The 19,539-nt window shown below is 40.0% G+C and overlaps 1 protein-coding gene across 5 annotated transcripts in view; it reads left to right on the top strand.

Annotated features, from left to right (window-relative positions):
• Nucleotides 1–18,320, top strand: part of ntm (neurotrimin) — a 526,533-nt gene extending 508,213 nt beyond the window's left edge. For 3 of the 5 annotated variants that reach the window (XM_039777165.1, XM_039777169.1, XM_039777164.1), the window contains 5 exons: nt 8,086–8,214; nt 10,770–10,890; nt 11,133–11,284; nt 11,884–11,919; nt 16,921–18,320. In XM_039777165.1, the coding sequence (XP_039633099.1) occupies nt 8,086–8,214; nt 10,770–10,890; nt 11,133–11,284; nt 11,884–11,919; nt 16,921–17,021 (539 nt within the window). In that variant the 3' untranslated portion in view covers nt 17,022–18,320. The remainder of the gene's footprint in view (nt 1–8,085; nt 8,215–10,769; nt 10,891–11,132; nt 11,285–11,883; nt 11,920–16,920) is intronic. The other 2 variants (XM_039777168.1, XM_039777166.1) reach the window with 2 other exon arrangements.
• The last annotated feature ends 1,219 nt before the right edge of the window (nt 18,321–19,539 follow it).

Here is a 19,539-nt window from a genome sequence, read left to right as displayed (position 1 = left end):
AAATTTCAGTTTAAAGGAAAGTACAGATTTTCTTTTGGAATTGTTTTTTTATTGTCATAACTTTAGCTTTTATGATAAATGGTCTGTGTTTGACTGTTCAATACTCCATGCTTATTAAAAGAAAAACACTCCTATCTATGTTCTCATCCCTACATAAGAATATAGAGCAGTTTATGATGGTGTCTCATGTCATAATGCTCCATGACACGTTTTATCTGTTACACAGTGGATATTGAACTTTAGCTGAACTTTTAAGAAAAAAATCGAATCGTTATCGCAATATCTGGCAGAAAAATCGCAATTACATTTTTTTCCCCAAATCGTTCAGCCCTAGTCTAAATAGCCGTAGGTGTGAATGTGAGTGTGAATGGCCATTCTCTATGCAACCGTCTTCCCGTTTGACGTAGGAGAACAGACAACATGACAAAGTCTCTTGTTTGTTAATGTTGATAAATGCGGACTACAGTGCCTCGGCGACATACCACCCATGGGTGCCCACCATGCATTTGTGACAGCAATGGTTTAAATGAGGTTTCTTTGCATCTTTCATGTTTTTTCCAATACAGCAAAGGCATTAAAACTAATCTTTTATAGAGACAGTTCACATCTCAAACTCTGATCTCTGCTGTGCATCTGTATACTGCGAGATAGCTGAAGTGTGTGTGTGCGTGTGTGTCCTTGTGTTGGTGCGGCATGTGGCTACACTTCCATCATGTCTGACTTTTTGTGTAACGCCGCGCTGATTGAGAATCTTTATGTAATACAAGGCATTTTTCAGAGCGGCAGGCCCATTCAGAGGCAGTCTTTATTCTGTGCTCATCTCAGCACTCCTCGTGCTCAAAATGAATGCAGTGACTGGTCGCTTATGTTTATTTATCTGTTTAAAGTCCATATCTGAGAAAGTGAATTGAAATTCATTGTGGAGATTTTCTTTTGCAGGCACCAACAAAACTACAATTCAGGGTTGTCTTTTGGCTTTTAGTTTAGTGTGGGATGAATATGTAAATAGACTAGCGTTAGTTTGAGAAGCTGTCGTTTTGATTTTCCTCACGCAAGATGAAAGACCATAGTGATTCAGTCTTTTTTGGTGGTTATTTGTTGTTTTTCTCTCACATTGTTCACTTTCAATGTGCTGAATTCTATCTGCTGTTTTTTTAGTTGCCTTTTTCTTATCGGGTTCATCTCCAGTATTGGACTGAGGGCCTGATAAACAAGTGCAGCAGGAATACACAGAGTCTCACTGCACAGCAGGCGCCCTGACTCACAGAGAGAGAGAGAGAGAGAGAGAGAGAGAGAGAGAGAGAGAGAGAGAGAGAGAGAGAGGAGCAGAAAATGTCCCAGTACTTGTTGTAGTCCAAACTGCTGTTCCAGTATCTCCCAGCTGCAGAGCAACTCTCCTCCAGCCCGGGGCCATTCAGTGTGAGCCTGGCTATTGCACGCACTCCGCGGTGTTAAAAAGACTAAATTAAATAAATAAAGATACTGCATGCGTGGGTGTGCCTGTGGGTGTGTGTGCGCTTGTGTGCGTGTGTGTTTGTGTCTGTGCGTGCGTGTGTATGTGTGTGTGTGTGTGTCTGCCTTTGTGTGTGTGTGTGTGTGTGTGTGTGTGTGTGTGCGCGCTTGTGTGCGTGTTTGTGTCTGTGCCTGCGTGTGTGTGTGTGCGTGTGTGTTTGTGTCTGTGCGTGCGTGTGTATGTGTGTGTCTGCCTTTGTGTGTGTGTGTGTGTGTGTCTGTGCGTGTGTGTGTGCTTGTCAATGTGTGTGTGTTTGTGTAGGCGCGCTTGTGTGCGTGTTTGTTTGTCTCTGTGCCTGCGCATGTGTGTGTGCGCTTGTGTGCGTGTGTGTTTGTGTCTGTGAGTGTGTTTGTGTGCTTGTCTGTGTGTGTGTGTGTGTGTGTGTGTGTGTGTGTGTGTGTGTGTGTGTGTGTGTGTGTGTGTGTGCATAAAGATTGATGATTTCAGGCTGGGGCCGGGGCTCTCACACCGCCGTGACCCAGCTCCCCCTCACCTTTGATAGATAGATGGCTTTAGGGGCTTGTGGCGGATCAGAAGTGATCCTCGGTATCTCCCACAGACCACACAACCTGACTGCAAAGTTTGTCAGCCCAGGCGGCAAGCCAACGCCCCGGCACATTAAGGCAGCCGAAATGAACATGCACATGATTGAATTTAGACTATAAGCAATGAAAGTGTCCCAGATTTGCACAGGTCTGGAAGACTCATTTGAATTTAGACTTGATGGAGTCGGTAGTCGGAGTAGATTGGTCCCTTTTCGACCCCTTTTGAAGGTGAAAGAAATAACTTTATAATAAATAACAGTATTACCATACCACAACGCATTCTCATGAACGGGTTCGTATGATATTGTACAAAAAGCTATGCGCATGGTTCTACTATGGTTCATGAGAACAGTTTGCATATCAGTACCATTTTAGATGTTCGTGGCAGTGTTAATATTGGCACCTGCTAAGCTTTAGTCATAGTATTTTCATGAAAATGCGTCTTAGTCATTTGATTTTTGTTAGTTTTAGTCAACAAGGTAAAATAAAGACCTTTTAATATACTTTTTGTCGGTGAAATGTCATTTTCCTCATGTTTTTTTGAACTTCTAAGTATTCTGAGGCTACATCTGCTGCCATTTTTGATGTGTAGAGTTACCATGGTTACAGGTGTTTTCTCATCTATTGCAGCATTGACAGAAAGACAACACTGTCCACCTGTATGTAGACTGCTGTTAACGGGTCACACACACAGTGCCCGTGTCACTCTGCTCTGCAGTAATACAATACCCGGCGATCCTTCGTTGTTATCCCTAAACTCTGCTGTTTGAACACCCTGCCGTTCTGTCCACTCGTCATTATTGCAGCCGGCTGTCCTCTCGGCTGCAGAGCTGAATCATTCTGAGGCTGAATTCACTCACTTGTTCACTAAAATGCTGTTCACTGTTTGGGTCGAGCTTGAATCAAGCAGCTAAATCAAATTACGGCAGATAACATTACCATGGTAATATTCCTTTATTGCCTACTGAATACGAATGGATGATAGCCAACTAAAAGTAACATTGATGTTACATCCACAGCCTCGGGATACTGCCCTGTTAACATTGGCTCACCTTTTCAAACATGTGGAGTGCTGCTCTACATCCTACCAAGTGACAGCTGTTCTGTCACTTGGTTTTTAATCCTTTTAGATTGATTTAGAATGTAGTCTATATCGACGACGTTTCTTTTCCGGGATTGTTCAGGTGCTACCGGAAATTCCGCCAGATGTCCCTCATTTTCGGCTGGATATCCTGTCACCTTCCTCTTTCTTTGTGTTGGCGTTCTAACCCCCGGTGGGTTTGTGAGGACTATGGTTAACTGCTCCTCAGATCTCTGCAGGGTAAATCCAGACAGCTAGCTAGACTATCTGTCCAATCTGAGTTTTCTGTTGCACGACTAAAACTACTTTTGAACGTACACATGTTCCACCAAAACAAGTTCCTTCCTGAGACTATTTAGCAGAGGCACCGTGGCTCCGTCTGGCACTTAGCGCCGCCCAAGACGATTGTGATTGGTTTAAAGAAATTGCAATAAACCAGAGCACGTTTTTCTCCCATCCCGGAAAGCTGTATGAACTAGCCACTTCCTCCTCCGCAGCGCTGTGGAGGAAGGTCTGGCAATGCAAGACTATTGAGAATGGGTTTCTATTTCCTTCCAAGAACTGGTAAGCTAGCCGGTTAGCTAACAATACTGTCAGATACATTATGTTACTGAAATGCAAGATGCTGTTTATTAGTAGAACAGGTCATGCAGTGCAGCTAAATCTGAAAGAAGGTTAGGATTAGCCCCTGAAGAAGTAGGCGGGGGTATTTTATACCTATATATTGATGTTGGTGCATCTTGTCTTTGATTTTGGGGATATTGTAAGTAAAAAATGTCCAAAATGAATTTCCCCTCGGGGACAGTAGAGTGTATCGTATTATAAGTATTTATACTAATAACTCCCTTCACCCCACCACTGCAGGAAACATTAAGCAGAAAGTTGTTCCTAACGTTTCTTGATGAATGCATTCATATGCAGCAGCAGGTGTAAGCATCACACGGGTCAGAAGGTTTGAATTATAGCAAAGCATAAATTAAGTAATGCCTCCTTTTCAGACGATCCACATGCATACGTGAGTTTGGAAAAAATCATTTGATACTTTAGATTTAGGTATTTAGGATTTAAGTAGTAGCTATATCTGCTGTCCCTGGGCAGACACTAACACTTAAAAGTACAATTAATGCAAATACAACTTTCTGTAGTTGTTTTTCATAAAAAGAAGATTAAGCAGTGATGCATAGACCAATCCTACTCTAGGAATTAACTAATTGGATTGGGTTGTTAACTGTTCCTTTTATTGAAGTGGAATGGAAATGTTCAACACTCAAGAGAAGAGTGTTCTTCATTTTTTTTTTTTTTTATTTAGCATGCATAGTAGTAGTAGTGTGATTCATTCCTTCACATTCACAGATATAATGTATATTCTTTATACACTGAATCCTTCACTTACACAGCTGCTTCTCCTTCAGTCTAGATACAAAAGGAAGTTTGGCCTGAGAGATTAGTAGCAGCCATGGTTTTCATTTTTAGTATGCTCAAACATGTGCATGCTATTGACGGGTCAACTCTAAACCGTACTGTCACAACAGATTATCTTCGCTGGCAAACCTCTTCAATAGAAGTAAAGCTGCCTTATTGCATGGCAGTAATACATAGAACCCCGAGCTACTGTATTTCAATGATTCTTTTTATCGCTCGCCCCTTTCATGTTTGTTTCCTTCAAAGAGGATGATGCATCAAAGGCACATTAAGAAACTCCACATGCCAAAGGCTGATAATCAGTGGGAAAATACCTATCTATATATTTGGCTTGCAGAGCGACAGCAGCAGAGGCTCAGTCTCAGAGCGGAGCTGCAGTGCAGCAGCCGTCGCTTGCTCTCCATTGTCTTCTTGGACATCTTTTAAATAAATGTACTTCCTCGGTGTTTGTCTGAGTAACAAAAGCTTTTGTTGCTTCTTCTTCAACACATTTCACTGTGACCTTCCCTCCCTTAAGACACCACTGGTTACACCATCTCCACTCCCACTCTCTCTCTGCTTATGTGTGCTTTTCTGTCTGTTAACAGCTCCTTTCTGCCATTCTGCTTCTATTTCTTTCTCTCCCCTTTGCTTGGATTCATCAATTTAAATCCTGCCTCACCATATCCCCCCTGTTCCCTCTCCTTAAATGACTACATCCCTCAAGCATCTGCTCTCCTGTCTTCCCCCCTCCAAAGTTGCTCCAGTTGCCCTGTACACAAATATCTTTCTCTCTTTTCATTTTCTACCCCATTTTCTTCTTTGCCCTTGAGTTTGAGGATGGCATTTCAGGGACACAGAAAAGGGTACATTATCTTCTCCAGGCCTCTCCCGAGACTTCCTGGCTCTTTTTGCTTTCTTCCCCCCCCCCACCACCTTGTCCTGTCTGGGCTCCCTGATGTCCTGCCATGTCACCTTGATGCCAGTGCACAGTCTATCTCACTAATGACTCGGTCACAAACCCAGCAGCCCTCTTTGACAAAGACTGAGAAATTAGAAAGGCCGCTCACTTTTTGTAAAATATCAGTAGTCATGCTGTTGGAAATATGGTTCTTTGTGAACACATACCCAATAAATTGGAAGAATGCTCTAACAAGGGATTCTTTGTGTATGTTTCAGAGCTTGGGGAAATGAGACGATGGATTTGAAGGGTTGCAACCTCTGATGCTCACTCACTAACTACATGGCCTTTGCTTTATAATGTAGCTGCTCTGCCCGTTTTCCTCCAAGCTTTACATAAAAGTGATAGAGGTGTAATACATTATTTAGTTAACAGAGGCACTCTGCGTTTCATGTGAGGCACTGTGCTTCCATTAAAATAAACTGCTTTGGTATAAAGCAAGACTTTGAACATCAGCAACGACATGATTATTTTACAGCAATACCACAGAAACAACATTACTATTAAAGGTCCCATATTGTAAAAAAGTGAGATTTCCATGTCTTTTTTAATTATAAAGCAGGTCGCGGTTCTATATAAAAGCTGTGAAAGTATCAAAACGTTAAAGCCACCGAGAAATGCACACAGCCCATATTCAGAAACTGTGCCTTTAAATGAGCCGTCAGGACTATCGTACGGTTTTGATGTCACAACTATACTATATACAGTATAGGTAGAAAGTGGCGCTACAATGCCGTTAAAATCACTCCCCGGGTGCAATGGCGGTGCAGAGACTACAGAGAGCGCAGGTGCAGAAGACACGGAAACGCTGACCAATCAGAGCAGACTGGGCTTTTTTTAAGGAGGGGTCCTTAAAGAGACAGGCGCTAAAACGGAGCGTTTCAGACAGTATATTCTATAGTATATAGTATGAGAAAAAGTATGTATTTTTTGAACATTAAAACATGTAGACATGTTTAAGTAGAAACCCAAAATACAGGCATGAACCTGAACATGAGAGGAATCATATAGCTTTCTCCCAGCTATTATTGTCAATTGTTTTTATGAATTTATTTTGAGGCCATCATAGTGAAACATTGATTTCATGTGTCAGTGTGGAGGACAGCTGCTTACGCTGCTAATGTGCAAAGCCACCTGCCGTAAAACTGATGTTTGATGCGAGGACTTTGAGGACCTGCATCAGCTGGCAGCCTCGTCTTGATTAACTCTCCTCAGAGAGGATAGCAGTGTGGCTTTAAGTGACACTGCGGTCTCTATTGGCAAAAATGTAGTATCCTCTGTTGAGACAAAGCCAAGCAGAAAAAGGAACAGAGTGGAACCTGCACACATCCCGATACTCCTCATCAGATGATCAGTGTGCCGGTGAGCACCCCCCAGGTGTATTTCAGTAATGTGCAGAAACCCAGCAAAGTGAATCCATGCGCGATGCATTACTGTCACCTACCACCATCTTGGGAGGAGGCTCGAAGTCAATTACGTCTTTTGTTCTTTACGTTGAGTGCTGTATTAAGTGTCTCTGTCAACCGTGTCAAATTGAAACAGAAAAAAGTAGCAGGGCTGGCATTCCCGCTCATATTGTCACATCTCAGTAGTAGTCCTGGTGTGCTCGCAGGCGTAAGAGACACATACAAAGGAGCAGAATATGAAAGAGCTGACAGACAATTGATAATGAGTGGGGGCTGAACAAAGCACTAATCACCAAGTGTTGTAACATCCTCAGAAAAATGTCAGAAAGCTCAAGAACTGGTGTTGAAAAGAAAACAGAGAAACGTGAGAGACAGCCTTGAGCCTGTGTCACGATATTTACCTGTGTAAGGTTTGACACACGTGTAGCGGTGTGCCGTTTCCCTGTCATAGTAGATCAGGTTGCTACAAGAATGAATGTCGGCGCTCCTGCTGCTGCTTCCCAACTTCATTCTTTGATTTCTGTGTTGGAGTTTGAACTGAACTTCTCTCTCTATTGTTAATACCAAAATAGATTCTCTTTTTTTCCACCAGAACCATTCTTACTGCACTGTACTACATCACAGTATAAATACAATTAAATAATAAATAAGAAGATGACTAACAATTATAATCACCAGTGGCGGAATGTAACTAAGTACATTTACTCCAATGCTGTACTTAAGTCCAAATGTTGAGGTACTTCTACTTTACTTGAGCCATTTCTTTTCATGCCACTTTCTACTTCTCCTCCACTACATTTCAGAGAGAAATATTGTACTTTTTACTCCACTACATTCATCTGTTACAGCTTTAGTTACTAGTTACTTTAGTTACTCCACTACATTCATCTGTTACAGCTTTAGTTACTAGTTACTTTAGTTACTCCACTACATTCATCTGTTACAGCTTTAGTTACTAGTTACTTTAGTTACTAGTTACTTTACACATTCAGATAGTCACAGGTGTGCCAATGACTTTCCAGAGGCCATGCAGGGACAACACAGTGCAGAAATGACAATCGAGGCCACAGCTGTTGACTTGTCACATTAACTCTGAATCTCCATCTCCACTTTCTTCCCCTGTGTGTGTGTGTGCGTGCATGTGTGTGTGTGTGTGTGTGTGTGTGGACCTTTCCCAGGGGACCTGGGATCAGACGATGAGTACCTGGAAATCCCATCTATCTCCAGACAGAAAGCAGGGACGTATGAATGCACAGCTGTCAACGAGATTGACACAGCTGTCAAGACCCTAGACATCACCGTCAACTGTGAGTACACGGCTTCGGCTGAGGAATTGAAACATTTGGGGCCCTATCTTGCACCCGGCACAGCGCAGCGCAAGGCCCGACGCAAGTGTCTTTGCTAGTTTAAGACTGACGCAGTTGTCAGTTTCCTATCCAGCGCCCGCGTTGTTTAAATAGCAAATGCACCTGCACCCATCTTTGCGCTGGTCTTACAGGGAGGTGTGTTCAGGTGCATTCTGGGTGTATTGCTATCTTGAGGCAGCGGGAAGTGATCGCGCTATTGACCAACAAAAACCTGGTCTAAAGTCAATAACGCAGCATTTCATTGTTATTATAACAGAGCATTAGTAAAATGCTCCTAGGCTCGTGCACAGCAAGCGCACACTATGCTTGTTACACACACAGGGACGCACAGCAGCACAAACACATGCAGAAGATTACAAATATTATTACGGTGCAAATCCTCCATCATAACAGCAATGCTCCAAGGTCCAAACGCGCCTGGCTTTTAAAGGGAATGGGAGATGATCTCTAATTGGTTGATTGCATGTTACGCCCAAAACACACCTCTGATTAACGAAGACACTAAGTACAACACTTTAGAACCAGGCGCCCGGCCCAAGGACCCTTTCTTCCACCGTCAAACAAGCAAAAGTGGTTTTGGACACTAGGGCTGTGTATTAGCAAGAATCTGGCGATACGATACGTATCACGATACATGGGTCACGATTCAATTTATTGCAATATAATTTGATACTGTGCGTAAGGCGATATATTGGGATTTTTTTTAAGTATAATTTTAGAAAAACTTATATTTAAAAAAAAGACACGATGTTCATGAAAGTCAAAGAAGTTTACTTTAGGTAAACAATTCAGTCCACAGAAAATCAAACTGCCGGTTTGGGATTGTGGTTCCCAGGTTCTTAGTGAGCTAATTTAAGGTAGGCCAAAGTTCAGCTACATTGTTAGCTTCTAGCAAAAAGACACTAGTGGTGTGTCTCAGCATAGCCATCTAGCAGTAGGGGGTTTAAACACAACATAAATGTGAACCACTGTCTTACATGAATATTTTTGACCGTTTAAAAAAAAAATTTTAAATAAATTTTTTTATTTAAAAAACAAAATCTATACAGTATTGCAAAATAAAATATTGCGATACTCAAGTGTATCGATTTTTTCTTACACCCCTATTGGACACGCCCTAAACGCACCTGCACCAGGCACTTCACGCTGTGCACTTAGATCATTTAAATAGGGCCCTTTGTATTTGAATAAACAGTGCTGAAACAATGAGTCAATTCATCAATGAGTCTATTGGCGTCAGCTGTTTTGGATAATCATGTAATCATTTAAATCATCTATTAAGAAAATGTGTAATTTTTCGGTTCAACTTTTCCTGTTGTCTCTGTCATATATCATCGTCAACTCAATGAAGAGAAAATATGAGGCAATTTAACCATTGCATGTTTGGACGTGATAAATAGTTTTTCACTAGTACCTATCATTTTATAGTGATTAATCAATCAACATATTAATCAGAGATAATTCAAAGAGTCATTAGTTGCAGCCCTACTAATAAGCAAAGTATTAGTGGTGGACATTCAGATATTCAGTCATTTTTACTTGTTTAATGTAATGGAGTCCATGAAAAAACTAACTTTTCATGAACCCCATTTATTTATTGCACCTGGGTTGAACCATTTTTTTGGGGGGGGATTTTTATTAATTTAATTTGGCATGATGTGTTTTTCCATTTACTTTTCTATCGGAACTATTGGTACACTACATCAAATGCACTTTCTGGAGTTGTAGAGGAGTATGAAGTAATTAGTTTTATGTCAAATGCTTGCTGATTTAAAAATCATGTCATGTTAAAAACTAGGCCCCAGGTCTCTATTACTTGGTTAATCAATTAGTTGATTGACCCAAATTTCAATGGCAATGATGTGAGAATCGATTTATCATTTAAGTAATCATTTTAAGCAAAAATGGTGGACACTGGCAAGTTACAACTTCTCAGTTATAATAATGTGCTACTTTTCTTTTACTAATTTATTAGAAAATAAACGATGAGAAAAAAACAAGAAATTTGGAAGAATGGAAATCGAGCATTTATAGTCCAATCCTAATTAAGACAAATATCAGTGGATTAATTGAGAATGGAAATAGGGCTGCATAGTCACCATTTGTATGGCTCAAAGTTTCCGAGGCTCACAAAGGGCCCAGAACGATATGTGAGAATTTGGGGGTCCATGAGCGGTAACTGAATGCTCAACTAGTGGCCACAGTCAAATCTATTCAATAATGTGAAGCTTCTTTGCTGCAGGAGAAACAGAATGGATTGTATCAAATTAAAAACCTGAGCCGTTAATTCCTTTTCATCACATCTGGACACCATGCAGTTTCACCAGTGTATGGAATATTGTGCGTCATTTGAACTCCTAATTCCTGTTCGCGTGTGGTCATGGTGTTGATCATCACACAGAGGAGAAAATGCCGTGAACCGTGTCCTGATTGACTTGTGCTGCCTTGTACTCCTGATCGCAGTGCTCTTATGTCTTGCTGCTGCTTGCTTGTAGATGCTCCGACTGTGTCAGAGGGCAGAGATGTTGGAGTGACTCTGGGCCAAAGAGGAGTGCTGGAGTGTGAAGCTGATGCAGTGCCTGAGGCAGATTTTGAGTGGTATAAGGAGGACAGAAGGTAATTAGTACATATACAATTACATTTGCAATTTACGCTGGCAAATGGAAGAAGTGTGTGCGTGTGCGTGTGTCTGTGTGCGTGCTTACTGCCATCAGTGTTCACAGGTATTGATGGTTATTGATGGGCTGCTAGACAAAAAGACAGATTACTGCAAATGTGGTCCTAATTATTATTGAAATTAATATTGTTGCATTCCCTGTTTGTCCACGGACATTTCCTTTTTCACATCTCACATCTAGGATCCTCAATGGCTTGCATGGCATGGAGATTGTGAGCACTGGATCGCTGTCGAAGCTGACATTTTTCAATGTGTCTGACGGAGATTACGGCAACTACACTTGTGTCGCCGTCAACAAACTCGGGAGCGCAAACACAAGCTTCCTTCTGTATGGTAAGTACAGGAATCTGGTACATTTACAGTACTGCAGAAAGGCAATTATATTTAAAATGCCGCCCAACCTTTATCCATTTCCTGAAAGCTTTAACTGTTTTTTTAAACGTAAATATATCCCTATTTATGACTCAGAATCCTCATTTGCACAGAAAGACAGATTGTGTAGGGTAAATATACAACGATGAAATATAAGAAGTCCCAGTCTTCTTTTATGTGATTGTATTATTACACCTACGTAGATCTGTGCCTACAGATTGTTGGGTTCAAACCAGGGAATTGTGTTCCGTATTCATTCTGATGCACCTAAAAAGTTGCCAGGCTTCCACGTTATTGGGCCTGTAGAACAGGAGCATTAGAGTCCTTTTGCGGCTCAGTCTGTTGCACATTATCACTTTATCAACACTGAGTGGTTTGTCAGAATTCAAACACTATAGTGGCTTTAAAACTGACCTTTGACAACCCCTGAACTGATGGATGGCTGTTGGCACTATTACTCTATCACAGTATGGAACTGTGCAGTGTGCAAGTGTTGTCAATGATTTGTTGCTGTTCTGTTTCCAATATGTTGCTCTGTTTCATTTGTTCCCCTTGTGTAGTGGTAATAGAACCCACTAGCTCAACGCTATTGCAAGGTTAGTATTCTGCCCCAGCATGCACTTCAACTGTCGTGGATCGAAAGTATTAACTGCATGCTGGCACATGACAAACAGCCATTTTCACAAACTGGAAGTCAGGCTGCCGTGTCACTGGAGCTATAAACAGTGTATAACAAGAAGAGACAAATCGTTTCTGGGCTCTTTGATCCTGTCAAAATTGTCCTGCTTTTGATAACTCTTTGTTCTCTTCATGAAGTGACATGTTAAAACTGTTTCATGGCAGACAGCTTCTTAGAAGAAGCGGAATGGCAAAACACACCGCCATACAGATGTCATGTGAAGCTTTGTGAAAATGGTCGTTGCAGCCCGTTTTGCTAACCATGTTTCATTTTCTCCTTTGCCAACCTAACCGCCTCACTGTGTGACATGGCTTCATTTTGATTTTTGCATGTTCGTTTTTCCAATGTAAGTATTCGTCATCATTCATTATCATCTTTTGTGCTTGTGTGATTGTTTGTACCTCTAGTTTTCGTATTCCAACTGTACATCCTACACAGGAAACTGTGGAAGCAAATACAGAAAGCCGCAGAAGCTCTCTGCAAGCTGAAATGTGTCCCGTATCTACAGATTGTAGATTTCTGGTGTAGAGCCCCGTGTGTACTTAGAACAAGCATGTTGAGCTGTCGCGATAGTGCAGAGATAAACACCTCACCCCAACTCATCTTGGCATGTAATGTGTCCTTGCGACTGGTGGTTGCAGCATCTTGTAAGCAAACCCGCTCCATTAACACAACATAATTGTATTAATGGCTTTGATTTTGACTACGAGTTGAACGTCATTATTCTTATTAGCCATATGCAGGATTAGGGATAATCCACTGTGGCAGGGTAATTGGAAAGATGCCCCAAAGGAAACTCATGTTGAACTCATGGAAATCCAAGGGAAATGAGTAGTCATTGTGTTACAAGCTTCAAAGGAAAAAGTTGAAATTTGCCCTCAATCCTCATACAATGCATTCATTTTGATGGAACTTGCCTCATCACTGAAAAGAGGACGATCAAAGTAATGTGTTTACATTTTTGCATCATAAAACTGTATTGTATTTTTAGTTAGTATTCTGTAATACTAGAATACTACAGGTGCATTAAATAGTAACAAATATACATTTTATTACAAGTCACTGAGACTATGGCTTGCATTTTCATTGGAAAATAAGATGATGCATGCCTCTATTATGTTTTCTAATCATGGTAGGAGCCTGATGAATATCAATGAGATCTACCAGTTTTATTAGATACATCGAACTAGAAAGATTGATTTTATCCACAGTAGTTCAGTTCTGGCTCCTTGTTCTTAAGAACTTTCTTAAAAGATTCTCATTTGGTAGAAATGGCAACATGCTGAAAAATATACTTACAAGTGTGCTGTCACACTTCTATGTAGTCCACATATTTTATACTATACATGTAAAATGTGTATACATATTTTGTACCATAGTCAGACATAAAGTATTTGCCAAACATCATTGAAATTAGCATTACATCTGCTGACAGACTGCCAGTTACAACTGACCAAAGCAAACCTGGAAGTTAAAGCATAATTTTAACAAAATCCTGAGGGTTATTAGAGCAGGTGTCAGTACTGGGAATGCCCTTGTTAAAGATAGAATGACCTTCTTTAATCAAGAGATGCTGAGCAATGTTCATTGTCAATCCTTAGTGCTGCATTTCATGCTGCAGACCATGACATTTTCATCATCACACATTTAGAAATGGGTGCTATCTGCACCACCACATGTTGTTCACGTCCTGCCTCACTAATGAAAGCTTGACTGCATGTATCAAATGTCGTTTAAACTTCCTAACAAAGACTGATTCCTGCCATGGTTTTCTCCTGGCTTCTGTCATTATCATCCAAAGAATTACACATCCATATTCAGACATGTCTGTTTGAGAAAACAACTATTCACAACATGATGCTTGCCAATTATATACTGACTGTATCAGAAATGTTTTTCCTTTAGCAAGAATATATCTGCAAGAATAAATCAGACTGTTCACAAAACCAAGGGGTTGATTCACTTACAACTTCTGTATCTGAAATAAATACAGATAGAAGCCAATTTGGCAGGATATGCTAAGTATTGCTAATTGCAACGTTAGGGACACATATTGAAAACAAATGAGGATCTAGGATAGGACCTTGAGGTACTCCATACCACTGATGTAGTGTATTTTGCATTGGTTTAACTTAAAATGATCTTCACCCAACAAATAAAAAGTGTTATTACTGTGTACTGTTGCTGTCCTTATCCCAACACTGTCTCTTACAAATTGCATACTATATTGTTCTAACAGTTACTTATTTTGTTACTTATAGTCAGGGACGGACGGCTAAAAAACAGCCCTGGACTTTCTCCCAAACAGGCCCATCATCTGGCCATTCGCCCCTAGCCGTGTGCGACAGACACTAGCCAGGAAGTCCTGATACTATGCCACAATACTGTAGCATATCAGACTAGGTATTCACAGCAAGTAACATCTCAACACCAATGATGAGAATTGGGGTTGTGTTTATTAATGAAGCCTCAGCCTTCAAATAAAAACTAAAAATGTACAATGCCATTACATCAGTATTGAAAATAAAATACTAATAATGAAATGTCACTGTCTACAGAAACCCCAAATTACACAAACTTGTAATTATAAAACAGTACAGAGTATTACTGACAACACTTTCAGAGATAAAGTAGGCTACTTGCTGTACCTGAACATGGGGATTAGATATTCTGTAGGCCTATACCAAAACTACACTGAGAGTGTTAGTTACTATATACTATAACTATTCAAATATATATGTATATAACATGTGTTGCTTTGTGTTAAAGAATTAGCATTGAATAACCTATTTAATATTTTGTCAATGTCATATTACACTTTTGATTCATATTAAGGCTGTGAAATGATGAAAATGACTAGGCCCTATCAATTTTGTCTGTGAAGCTTTCACAAACAACCTCCAGGTCTTTGCCAGTTCCACAATTGTAAACACAAATATGAAAGACAAGGAAAAACTGCACTCTGATGGAAGACAGAAAGAAAGCGCAAGCTAGGATTATATTGGTTAAACTTTTGGTTAAATTTGGTGAATTATTTAACCCCCTTCCCTGTTTGTTAGCACGTTTAGAGTGGTACCAATGCATGCCTGATGTTTTCCCGTTTAATTTAATACCATAGTCTTCATCCTAGCAGCAAAAATTAGCTCACTACAACCTCTCATATACAACCAAGTGAAATCACGGCCAACCCGCAATTCATTTCTAACGCGTTTAATGTTTCAAATTAACCTAACAGAAATTATTAAATACATTAAGTTTGACAGCACTAAATTGCATGATCATTTTCATAATCATGATGCACACCCATGTTGATCTGACTATGCAATCCGCTAAGATAGGGATAAAGGCAACCTATAAGGTTTCCTGCTCCTGGCACTTACCAGTATTGCTGATGTGAAATTAACCCACGTCTAACGATGTAGGCCTACTCTTCTTCAGTTTTATTTTTTTTCACGTAGCATATAAGTGATTGTATTTGCGCCCCCTGCTGTTGGCTGTTAATATCACTTTAATAGACTCTTTTTTTGTGCCAATGGCCGTCGGTTGGACGGCCGTTCTGGACTTTTCCAGAACGCACAGATTGTCATTGTGAGGAAACATATTAGCTCCCTGAAGTATATTCAGAGTTAATGTTTTTTTTTAGTTGTTTAGAAGTTTAGAAGTGCTACATTTTTGTCAAGGCATGTAAAGCTCAGGACTAGAGACGTGTGGTTTGGTCTAGGAAACAAAATCACTTTGCTTATGGTTAGGGAAAAATCATGGTTTTGGTTAAAGGTAATAAAGATAGCTCGGCCTGTCTCGTGGTTCAAGTCAATGTTGACGTTTTTAGTATTTAAGACCGCAATAGTTTCCTAACCTTAGCAGTTGGGCCTGCAGTGAGTGTAAATAATCATACAACATGTTTTAGATGCAATGAGCATATAGAGATATTCATTCATTCATTCATTCATTCATTCAACCTTTATTTATCCTCCAGAGATCATTGAGGGGCGACCCTTATTTTCAATGTCATCGAGTCAGATTACAAAGACAAATACAGAACAACAACACAGAAAGTACAATCATAAGAAACATAGAAAGACAATAAAACATTCAGAATTGAAAGATTATTTGATAAATACATTAGGATAATAGGGATGCAAAAGACAATAAAATTATGTAAAGCAGTTATAAGCAGAAGTTTGCAGGTTTAAAACCAGATTTATAAATTGTCCTAAAGGCACAATTGAGTTGATTTTAAGAAAGTGCTACATATTGTAGAAAAACAAATGAAATCTATTATCAGTGACATTTATTAGCATTTGTAACAATGATTATTCAAAATATGTCCTATTTATATTGATTAAAACAAAGTAATCCAGGCCTCATTAAGTTTCTATCAAAATGTATTTGTTTTTACAAATGAGTTGTATGTAAATCTAATGTCTAAGACACAGGGTGACTTCATCCACAGATTCAGTGACAGCTTTCATGGCTCACGGTACTTGAAAGTATGAAAGATGTATAATAAACTGTGGTACCAGATGCTTTGTCATCACAGCAGCAGAGCAGGAATGGAAGTGAGAAATTTAATCAAATATTGTCACATAAACTCCACGTTGATGCCGTGTTACTAATGCAACCTTGTAATTCATACCACCTAACAACAATGAACAGCAATCACTGTGATAACTGTAATCACTAATTATGGACACGTGTTTGCATGTATGAAGTAGTCACCCTGTGTTTCCACGGAACTACAGGTCTGTACAAGTCACAGTCATCCCCTTTAGAGTCATGGTGGAAGGGTATTAAGCCCCTCAACAGTCATCAGTTCATTTAATAACGTACCTCCTGTAGTGAGAACACAAAGGAAAAAACAATCTTCAATGGTGAAATTTACCAAAGTGTTTTTTTGTTCCTCCTTTCTCCCTGTCAGGGCCGAGAGCAGTTCAGGATGGCAGCGGTGGCGCAATGGGAGTGCACTCACACACCTGTCTCCTCTTCATAGTGCTTCTGCCGTTCCTGCTCCGATTTTGAAGAGGAATGGATTTGAACACAAGTATTTTGGGTGCGAGCGTGTGCGTCTGTGTGTGTGTGTGTGTGTGTGTGTGTGTGTGTGTGTGTGTGTGTGTGTGTGTGTGTGTGTGTGTGTGTGTGTGTGTGTGAGAGAGAGTGTGTATGTGTGTGTGTATATGTGTGTCTGTGTGTGTGTGTGTGTTTTATTTTTATTTTTTTCAACCGGAACCATAAACTGATGCACAGTGAGTGCATGAAGTATCCTGCTACGTAAAGTTGTTGACCCACTAAATAAGTACGTAACAAAAGTTTTTTGTTTTTAGATTTCAAGGATGTAACAAATGTTTCACATTTCAATTGAATTATGTTGGAATTTTTCTCTCTAAATTATATAATTCTGGATTATCTCTTTTTACATATACTGTATGTCTCGGAAGGGGGAAAAAAAAAAAGTTTTTTTTAAATGTGGTGTCTCTTATTCAAATGCATTTGTCTTAATTTTGAATCGCATTGCATATTCATCTCAACTCCAGGAAAAGGCTAATTTACAGCAAGTATGAGAGGTGAATATTAAATACCTCAAAGTCAAACCGAGACAGTGAAGCAGAAGGAATTTAGGTTACCCTGAGGCTGAAAGCCTGGTATTATCATATTTCAATGTATAATAATTATCATTCAGTCTGGTTGGTGAAAGAGAATTGTTTTTGACCTTCAAGTATTTTTGTTCCCAGCATTATAGTGATTGCAGTTGTGTCATGCTAATATTTTAATTTAATCTTTTTTTCAATTATTTAGTTTTAAATATTTTTGAGAAGGGAAAATATGAAGTTGTAATTATTTAGGACAAATATCCTAGTTGTATGTCTTTTTTTTCTTTTCTTTACTAGTACAGTTGTACACACAAAAATGGTGTCAAGAATAATTATGCTATAATTATGTGGTTAAAAATGGAGGAAGAGTTGTTTGGAGTCAACGTCTGACTTATACATAATGCAAACGTATTAATGCTGTTGCTACTTGTTTGAACACCATGCTATTTCTACACGACAGTTATTTGAGAAAATGCTCCTGTTCATGTTCCAAACCAGCACTGGAGGGTTAGAGACCACTCAGTGATGGTGCGTGTCCATTGTCAGCGCCATTTCTATGGGAGCAGCCGTGCAATGCATTCTGGTAGCGTCGCGGGGACTTTGAAGAATCAGGGAGTTGAGTCGCCCGCTCCTCATTTGCATAAAGTTGAATCCAGCCAACTTTATGCAAGGCTCGCCGCCTCTCAAAAGCTGACCTTTGTCGTTCTGAAATGAAGACAGATTCAGGAACTGCATGGCCTATTTTCATAAACTACGAGATCGTATTCCGAACGAGCCGTCATTATTCCCACGTTACTCGTTCGTCCAATCAGCTGCAGCCATCGCGGTTGTAGGAGGGCGGAGAATGTTTTCTTTGCTTGTCAGTGGTCAGTGAAGAGAAACTGGTGGCGAGCTCACTAGCGTGCAATGCAAGTGGGGCGATCCCATTTGTGATAACAACACCTACATGGACACGTACCATAAGAACATGTTCATAGAAAAGAAACACTTTTTGCATGTATTTAGACACCAATAACCCAAAGACTTTAGCAGTTCACACAGCACCATACTTCATAGGATTTCTGGTTTATAGTCTCAACACCAAACAAAACACATTTCCCATACAATTGTCTTTTCACAAACAAGAGGGTAAACATGTCGTCTGTTAATATGGGTTGAACATGGGCTTATTTGGAATTCTAAAATGATAGATACATTTAAACCAAAATGTACAGAATGGGGTTTATGACTGCGAAATGTTCATCTGAACATGACATTTCCAGCTCTTAGTTAAAAGAAAATAATTGCAGGCTTACTGTACAGTATGCAAAGCCAATTGCAATAACCGAGATTGATCAGAGGTCTGAGTAAAAACGCTACAACTGCTCTTATCACTTATATATATATATATATATATATATATATATATATATATATATATATATATATATATATATATATATCACTTGCATCAGAAAATACATGGATATGAGAGAGGCAGCAAACAGAGGACTGACCTTTCCTTATTTTGTTGAACGTGAGGATTTTATGCAACAATCAGAAACCTCTCACAATACGGCAGCACAAATTTAAGCCAGTGATTTCTTTTTCTCACGTCTCTTGTGTTGGCAAACAATATACAACAACTGGCAGACCACACTCTGGGTCCCCCCAGCAGTGGAAAAGAGCCGAGTGACAGCAACAACAGAAAAAGCAAGATTTGGTGTTAGTCTACTGGTTTTGTAGTCTTGCATTGGCAGACCTTCCTCCACAGCGCTGCGGAGGAAGGTCTGGCTAGTCCACAAAGCAATCTGGGATGGGAGAAAAACATGCTGTGGTTTATTGGCATTTCTCTAAACCAATCCCAATCGTTTTGGGGGGAGGGGAGGCACTAAGAGCTGGACGGAGCCACGGTGCCTCTGCTAAATAGCCTCTGGAAGGAACTTGTTTTGGTGGAACGTGAACGTTCA

The sequence above is a fragment of the Perca fluviatilis genome, chromosome 16, assembly GCF_010015445.1.
Source record: "Perca fluviatilis chromosome 16, GENO_Pfluv_1.0, whole genome shotgun sequence".
In the NCBI taxonomy this organism is placed as follows: domain Eukaryota; kingdom Metazoa; phylum Chordata; class Actinopteri; order Perciformes; family Percidae; genus Perca; species Perca fluviatilis.
Note: the sequence above shows the minus strand (reverse complement) of the source record. Positions and strands in the feature narration are given on the sequence as shown.